At 31.8% G+C, this 9,465-nt stretch overlaps 1 protein-coding gene across 1 annotated transcript; it reads right to left on the bottom strand.

Moving 5' to 3' along the window:
• Positions 1–1,227: 1,227 nt before the first annotated feature.
• On the bottom strand, positions 1,228–9,038 carry LOC134699522 (glycine receptor subunit alphaZ1-like). The gene is made up of 4 exons (XM_063561119.1): positions 8,978–9,038; positions 4,740–4,859; positions 2,869–3,299; positions 1,228–1,353 (listed from the first exon to the last, which is right to left on the bottom strand). The coding sequence occupies exons 1-4, from the start codon at positions 9,036–9,038 to the stop codon at positions 1,228–1,230; spliced, it is 738 nt and encodes a 245-aa protein (XP_063417189.1).
• Positions 9,039–9,465: the final 427 nt, after the last annotated feature.

The raw sequence follows: 9,465 nt of genomic DNA, 5'->3' as shown, positions 1-9,465 counted from the left end.
CTGGTTAGTCTTGTGAGGACGTGGTGCACGTCTGACTTATTAAATTTTCAACCTGATTCCTTTTATTGGCTATTATGCGTTTATTTCTATGTGCTTTTCTTCCAATTATTTGTATTTTAGTCCTGTCATGTAATGTTTTCATTTTACTGTTATGGATAACATTGCTATTTAAGCGGGAGGTTTGGCATGCCACACAACCAGGTTCAACCCACCAGTTTTTTTCTTAAAATGCCTTGTACCAAGTCAGGAAAATGGCCATTGTTATATTGTAGTTCGTTTCTCTGTGTGTTACATTTTAATGTTGTAATTCTGTTGTGGTGTAGTTCTGTTATATTTGATACTTTCCCCTCAGATTTAGTTTGTAACCCGGATTTGTTTTTTTTTCTCTATTATTTCATGAATTTCGAACAGCGGTATTCTACTGTTGCCTTTATTTACAAATAAGAACGCGACAAAGATAGGTTTTATCAACAACCAAGTACCGAGTACATAAATGAGGAATATTAAAGTCATTAAGCATTCCCGTACGTGAGCACCTGTTTTCTGTATTTGAATCATTTGGTTCAGATGTAGACACATATTTCTATCTTGTTTTGAATTAACTACAAATATTGCATTATTTGAAATTCCGGCTTGCACAGTTTTTTTTTTTAGAAGTTAAATAATGTATCCTTTACATAAATATATATTGCAGAAAACATATTTATGGGTAATAGTGCAATGTAGCTGTCTATATTTCATAATTTATAATGGACACAATGGTTAATTATATAGTTATTTAATGTACCAGAGTTATAATTTGACACGCCAGACGCTCGTTTCGTCTTCATATGACTCATCAGTGACGCTCACATAAAATAATCATAATTTCATTTTGATGTTGTTTGTAAACTCAAAAAATAAATAATGAAAATAAAAATGTCTGTAAAAATTCATACTGCTTATGGCCAAGGAACAGTATATAGGGTATATTTCAGATCTAAATAGTATTTTGCTTTCAACCTAGGCTCGGCAACATAAACTTGGAACACTAATAGCATAAATCTAAAATTTAATTTTCTTAAATACTGTTGATTGAATAAATTTGTCTTAAAATCGTCAATTCTTTTTTTTTTAAATTTCAAATCCACAATTGTTTTCTAAACTATATACTAGTATATAATATGCTATGAGCACAAAAGAAGTGTTGAGATGCAGCTTATATTTTTTGTGTGACAAGTGCAAAGCTCATAACATAAAAACTAAAATCCAATATACTAGTGTACAAATCAAAAACATAAGAGGAAAACCAATTCGCGAAAGTTTATCCAACTTCTCAGCTTTACTTCGTCCACTGCATGTTACTATATATATCTGTAAGAATAAAATCATATTCCTAGGGAAGAAATTTATAAATATTTCTCTAATAAATCATACTTTTGTAATTCAAAACTATGACCTTTTTAATGATAATTCATATCAGCACAAAAGTGATGAATACCTAAAAACGCGGATATTGTGCAACAAAAATATGCTGTTATCAATTAATAAATCAAAAAATAATTTCCAATTAAATAAAGTATCCGAACCAATTATGACTACATAACATGTATGTAAGACAAAGATGATAATATATTATTTTAAAGATCTATATCTCAACAAGATTTGACTGTCATAAAGGCATAGGGTAATGCAAATTTGTAATTGTAATGAATGGTAATGCATTACATGTTTTCAAGTTATTGATTTTAATGTGTAATGCAGCATTTTTTGCATTATGTGGAATTGTGATTTAATGCATTACTTGAATAAAAAGTTGTGTCATTTCATGCAATACAATGCATTACATAGGCCGAAGTCATGATTTTACTTCTTTTTTTCACGTATGTTGACCTTTTATAAAACAAAAGTAGTAAATGTGAACTATCCATTCGAGGCATATTTTCAACGTGTATATGCCCAAAACATGTAATATTTTAAACTTACACTCAAATCTTGTACTACCCCTACCCAGACTTTAGGCTTCACACAGATTTTAATTGGAACGATATGAATATGTATATTTACTGGTAACAATCCCGAGTTATGTCTCTACGAGATGAAGCATAAATATCATAACTGGGAACCAGCCCGATTCAGCACGTCAACAAAATTTATTATCTATGAACATTATATATCATCCGAAAAGAAGCGTGGTTTGAACAACAGCTTTATTTTCAAAGTGCAACACGTGTTTCATAACAACAGCATGTAGACGCGTGTTTCATACCAACAGCTATAGACATGTGTTTCATGATGAAATTGAAATAAAAAGAACTCTATCTACAAGTAAAAAAAGACAACAGTAGTATACCGCTGTTCAAACTCATAAATCCATGGACAAAAAACAAAATCGGGGTAACAAACTAAAACCGAGGGAAACGCATTAAATATAAGAGGAGAACAATGACACAACACCGAAACGCAACACACACAGAAATGGACCAATCATCAGACAAAATCCCACGAGAATAACACATATAACATCTAAACCGAATACATGAATTTGGGATAAACAAGTACCGTGCCACGTCTTATCTTAATATCTCAAAAATAATAGAAAACAAACGACACAACATTAAAATGCAACACACACATAAACGAACAATAATGTAACAATGGCCATCTTCTTTACTTGGTACAGGACATTTTTAAAGGGGAATACAAATGGTGGGTTGAAGCTGGTTTTGTGGCATGCCAAACCTCGCACTTTAATGGCCAAGTTAAATATAACATTGAAATGACAACATAATATTACAGGACTACAATACAAATAAATAGGAGAACATATTAGACAAAGAAACACATGATTAATAGATAACAAAAAGAATCAGGTTTAAAATTCAATACGTCAAAAACGCGCCTCGTCAACGATAATATTCTGCACAAATACAAACGTACCTGTTCGTCACCAGTATGCAAGCTTCGCCCCATTGTTTCATTGTCATATTGTGGAATACACCTCCTTGCTAGAACATTCACAACTGCAAATTCTATAACTGATGCAAAAACAAAGATCAAACACATGAAATGCCAAGCATCTATTGCTATAATGTATGAAACTTTTGGAAGAATAATACCAGCAGCCGACGGTTGTGTGACCATGGTGAAGAAAGTCAATATACCTAACTGTGTTCTGGCAGTGACAGCGTTACAGTCAAGCCAAAACGAGATCCACGAGATGATAAGTAAAATCGTTGTCGGTGCATAAACTTGTAGTATATGTGACCATAGTAACCTCTTCAGATGAAAATCCATTTGTAGACAGGAAAAGTTAGTTACTGAAATAAAATAATATATTAACTACGAAACCTCTCGTTAAACGTTGTCCTCCGTACAGCGCAAGTGCGAAAGGGAAAACTGGACGGTAATGAAATAGCACTTGATAACTGGCATGATTCTTAAAGAATAAATTAAATACACCAAATTATTAATGGAATTCTGTTAGTTACAAATAGGAACGTGTGAAAATTAAAAAAAATATATAATGGCTCTATTAATTCATCTATAATTACATGATCCGAGTGCTTTTAGCTGATTGTTTATCAATGTCAATATTCAACTTAAAACTTATTTGCTAATTAGTCTCCAACTTTTTGTTCAGTATCAAACAATTTGAATTGTTCTGCATCAAATCAGCAGTTAACCGGTGAACAGATCTCATATATTGATGAAGACAACACATAAATGTTACTGACAAAAACTAAGGGAATTCGCCGTTTCAGTATCTGGTGCATTCTGGGTAATATTGTAAAAGTGTAAACCGAAATGCGCTGATTGGTCCTAAATATTGGAAATTTTACCAATAACGTGACGTTATTTGGGATACAAACAAAATGAAAATAACCGTGGCCACAGTCCTTTAAATTCGAAAAGGTCAATTGTATTAACTCCAGAAGGAACGAGACTGCTTGCGTCTTTTTGATAATGTCTCCTGCTGTGCTTTTATAATCCGTACTGCAATTCATATTCCGTCAAGATATCGCAATCGAAAATAAAACACAATCGGTAATATTACAAATTAGTTCAGCATTATGATATATAAATCTCCAAGATGTCCAAAACATGGTCCTAGTGATTTGAGACACATACATGCAGTAACGCTGAACTAATTCGTATTGGTTACCGTAAATAAAGGCAACTTAAAGTAGTATACTGCTGTTCAAAGGCCATAGATCGATTGAGAGAGAACAAATACCGGTAACTAAATCCAAGGGAAACAAATAAACTATTATTATAAGAGGGAAAATGACGAAACAACAGAACTCTGGAATGCAACCAAATACAAAAACAAGGTAAATACTAGTAAATAGAAAAGAACTATTAAATAACAACTGTTGTATTCCTGACTTGGTACAGGACATTTTAAGAACACAATGGTGGGTTGAACCGGGTTTTGTGACTAGCCAAACATTCGCACTTTTTGACAATGTTAAATATACCCCTAAAATGACAACAAAACTTACTTGGTCCATATAGTGAAATCATGTATGAGAGTTATGCATCAGTTGAGGTAATAAATGTATGTAAACTCAATATGCCGTGACAGAGGGTATGTTACAACTTAGAATAATCACTGATCCTAGTTTGACGTCGTTCATTTGTATCAATTTTTAGAAGAAGAAAAATCGGACCATTGACTTTTTGTTGTTGTTGATATATATATATCAATTTTTAAACCATGGTCAATCTGATAACAAAGTTGAACTAGAAATACAAACCTCTTGTTTGTCTGCAGTCTGAATGTCTGATATCAGAAATTTGAAATTGTCGAAGTGCCAATGTTTTCCTTATATTTCGTTTACTCCACATAAAAACAACTGAACTAGTAGAATGAGAAACTGAAAATAGAAATATGTTATCTATTAAAAAGAAGTTTCACAAAACATAGTATGCCCTATTGATTAAATTATCATTTCAGATGTGCCATTTTATATGTCTTGTTGTATTGTTAAATATATTAAAAACGTCTTGATATCTTTTTTTCTGATATTTTCTAAATCTTATTCATTTTTGCTGCGTTTAAGAAATACTAGTAAAATTGAGAATGGAAATGGGGAATGTGTCAAAGAGACAACAAACCGACCATAGAAAAAACAACAGCAGAAGGTCACCAACAGGTCTTCAATGTAGCGAGAAATTCCCGCACCCGGATGCGTCCTTCAGCTGGCCCCTAAACAAATATATACTAGTTCAGTGATAATGAACGCCATACTAATTTCCAAATTGTACACAAGAATCTAAAATTAAAATAATATAAGACTAACAAAGGCCAGAGGCTCCTGACTTCGGACCGGCGCAAAAATGCGGCGGGGTTAAACATATTTATGAGACCTCAACCCTCCCCCTATACCTCTAGCCAATGTAGAAAAGTAAACACATAACAATACGCACATTTCAAATTCAGTTTAAGAGAAGTCCGAGTCTGATGTCAGAAGATGTTACCAAAGAAAACAAACAAAATGACAATAATACATAAATAACAACATACTTCTAGCAGTGACATGCCAGCTCCAGAAATACTGTATGTTTACTACGTATCAACACACACACATGAATATTCATAGAGTATTTTGTTTACATAAAAATACTTACAACTGCTAAGTATTAATGTACAAACTTGGACATATACAGAGTTTATATGTGTATACCTATATACTTACAACTAGTAAATATCAACGCACAAACTTGCACATATAAAGAGTATATGTGTATATCAACAAACTTACAGCTATCAAGTATCAACGCACAAACATGCACATCTAAAGAGTATATGTGTATACCAACAAACTAACAGCTACTAAATATCAATGTACAAACTTGCACATCTACAGAGTATATGTGTATACCAACAAACTTACAGCTATTAAATATCAACGTACTAATCTGCATATCTAAAGAGTATATGTGTATACCAACAAACTTACAACTATTAGATATCAACGCACAAACTTGCACATCCAAAGAGTATCTGTGTATTACAACAAACTTACAGCTACTCAATATCAACGCACAAACTTGCACATCTATAGAGTGTATGTGTATACCAACAAACTTACAGCTACTAAACATCAACTCACAAACTTGCACATCTATAGAGTATATGTGTATACCAACAAACTTATAGCTACTAAACATCAACTCACAAACTTGCACATCTAAAGAGTATATGTGTATACCAACAAACTTACAGCTATTAAACATCAACTCACAAAATTGCACATCTATAGAGTATATGTGTATACCAACAAACTTACAGCTATTAAATATCAATGTACAAACCTGCATATCTAAAGAGTATATGTGTATACCAACAAACTTACAGCTATTAAACATCAACTCACAAAATTGCACATCTAAAGAGTATATGTGTATACCAACAAACTTACAGCTACTAAACATCAACTCACAAAATTGCACATCTAAAGAGTATATGTGTATACCAACAAACTTACAGCTATTAAACATCAACTCACAAAATTGCACATCTAAAGAGTATATGTGTATACCAACAAACTTACAGCTACTAAACATCAACTCACAAAATTGCACATCTAAAGAGTATATGTGTATACCAACAAACTTACAGCTATTAAACATCAACTCACAAAATTGCACATCTAAAGAGTATATGTGTATACCAACAAACTTATAGCTACTAAACATCAACTCACAAAATTGCACATCTAAAGAGTATATGTGTATACCAACAAACTTACAGCTACTTAATATCAACGTACAAACTTGTACATCTATAGAGTATATGTGTATACCAACAAACTTATAGCTACTAAACATCAACTCACAAAATTGCACATCTAAAGAGTATATGTGTATACCAACAAACTTACAGCTACTAAACATCAACTCACAAACTTGTACATCTAAAGAGTATATGTGTATACCAACAAACTTACAGCTATTAAACATCAACTCACAAAATTGCACATCTATAGAGTATATGTGTATACCAACAAACTTACAGCTTTTAAACATCAACTCACAAACTTGCACATCTATAGAGTATATGTGTATACCAACAAACTTACAGCTATTAAACATCAACTCACAAAATTGCACATCTATAGAGTATATGTGTATTACAACAAACTTACAGCTACTAAATATCAATGTACAAAATTGCACATCTATAGAGTATATGTGTATACCAACAAACTTACAGCTATTAAACATCAACTCACAAACTTGCATTTCTAAAGAGTATATGTGTAAATCAACAAACTTACAGCTACTTAATATCAACGCACAAAATTGCACATCTATAGAGTATATGTGTATACCAACAAACTTACAGCTATTAAATATCAACGTACAAACCTGCATATCTAAAGAGTATATGTGTATACCAACAAACTTACAGCTACTAAATATCAACGCACAAACTTACACATCTATAGAGTATATGTGTATACCAACAAACTTACAGCTATTAAATATCAATGTACAAACCTGCATATCTACAGAGTATATGTGTATACCAACAAACTTACAACTATTAGATATCAACGTACTAATCTGCATATCTACAGAGTATATGTGTATACCAACAAACTTACAGCTATTAAATATCAATGTACAAACCTGCATATCTACAGAGTATATGTGTATACCAACAAACTTACAACTATTAGATATCAACGTACTAATCTGCACATCTAAAGAGTATATGTGTATACCAACAAACTTACAGCTACTAAACATCAACTCACAAAATTGCACATCTATAGAGTATATGTGTATATCAACAAACTTACAGCTACTAAACATCAACTCACAAACTTGCACATCTATAGAGTATATGTGTATATCAACAAACTTACAGCTACTAAACATCAACTCACAAAATTGCACATCTATAGAGTATATGTGTATATCAACAAACTTACAGCTATTAAATATCAATGTACAAACCTGCATATCTACAGAGTATATGTGTATACCAACAAACTTACAACTATTAGATATCAATGTACAAACTTGCACATCTAAAGAGTATATGTGTATACCAACAAACTTACAGCTACTAAACATCAACTCACAAAATTGCACATCTAAAGAGTATATGTGTATATCAACAAACTTACAGCTATTAAATATCAATGTACAAACCTGCATATCTACAGAGTATATGTGTATACCAACAAACTTACAACTATTAGATATCAACGTACTAATCTGCATATCTAAAGAGTATATGTGTATATCAACAAACTTACAGCTATTAAATATCAACGTACAAACTTGTACATCTATAGAGTATATGTGTAAATCAACAAACTTACAGCTACTAAATATCAATGTACAAACTTGTACATCTAAAGAGTATATGTGTATACCAACAAACTTACAGCTATTAAATATCAACGTACTAATCTGCATATCTAAAGAGTATATGTGTATACCAACAAACCTACAGCTATTAAATATCAACGTACTGTGACGTTTTTGACAGATAGCACTGCCTAAATTGCTGTTGATATCGTCTATATTTTGTTGAACTGCTATTTAGCTAACCTTGGGAAATACTTTATGAATTATGGAGATTACATGTTTTAATCTAATTGGGTTGACTTTGTTTGTCTATGTCTCTACCACGACTGTACTTAATATCAATATATATAGCAAAGAGTGTTTGTATTTTATGTCATAATTACCTATGTATTGTATAAATGTTTTTATATTGTAAGTTCCTGAATAACAGAAGGCATGGTTTTATGACCGGTAGCTTGTAGTAAAATGTACGTTACTTTCACTTTGGCTTTAACCGGAAGTCACGTATGGTGTTAAATATAGTGGAAAGCCTGAGAAATAATATAATTTGTAGACTGTCTTGATCATGTTTTTGTATGTTTTTCAATATAGAGATATATGTTAGAACATTTTATGTAAGATTTATGTTGAATAGAGTTTTATTCTCTTTATTGTAACATCGTCTTACGAACTATTTTTGCACCGACGTTGCGCACCTTTTCTCCGTAATAGGGCTGGTATGACGTCATGTTTCTAAGACGTTAGTGCAAAGATATGAACCTTATAAGGAAGTTTCCTTATTAGGTCATTGTTTTCTATCCATATTTGGAAGTTCTCTCACGCGAAATAACAACACTAGCGTAAGATTAATAGTATTTTTACGTCAGTTCCAGCTTGTCCCTAGTTCCGGAAAGCAGCAAAATAAACTTGTCTTAACTTTCAAGGTACAGTTTTTCTAAAGAAGCAGTTTAAAAGTTCCTGTATATTGCATAAAATATATGCAATATAACTATTTTTGCAGTTCAAATATAACGTTAATTATTCCAGTTTCTAGTTTTAAACGGAGGCAGAATTTTACTAGTGTTCTTGATTTCCGAAAGATTATAAGTTTTGAGAATAAAGATTAATAATGTATTTTAACTTTAAATAAGAGAAAGGTGTGTCAACTCGGCAAAG

Source organism: Mytilus trossulus, unplaced genomic scaffold (assembly GCF_036588685.1).
Source record: "Mytilus trossulus isolate FHL-02 unplaced genomic scaffold, PNRI_Mtr1.1.1.hap1 h1tg000070l__unscaffolded, whole genome shotgun sequence".
NCBI classification, from domain to species: Eukaryota; Metazoa; Mollusca; class Bivalvia; order Mytilida; family Mytilidae; genus Mytilus; species Mytilus trossulus.
Note: the sequence above shows the minus strand (reverse complement) of the source record. Positions and strands in the feature narration are given on the sequence as shown.

Excerpts from the sequence above, each read along its gene's own strand:
- LOC134699522 (XM_063561119.1), bottom strand. The coding sequence starts at position 9,038 with ATGACGTCATACCAGCCCTATTACGGAGAAAAGGTGCGCAACGTCGGT. Across the intron at positions 3,300-4,739 it reads AGACTGCAGACAAACAAGAG|TAACTAACTTTTCCTGTCTA; the intron begins GTTTGTATTTCT and ends ATTTTATTTCAG. Across the intron at positions 1,354-2,868 it reads TGACGAGGCGCGTTTTTGAC|ATATATATAGTAACATGCAG; the intron begins GTATTGAATTTT and ends TTATTCTTACAG.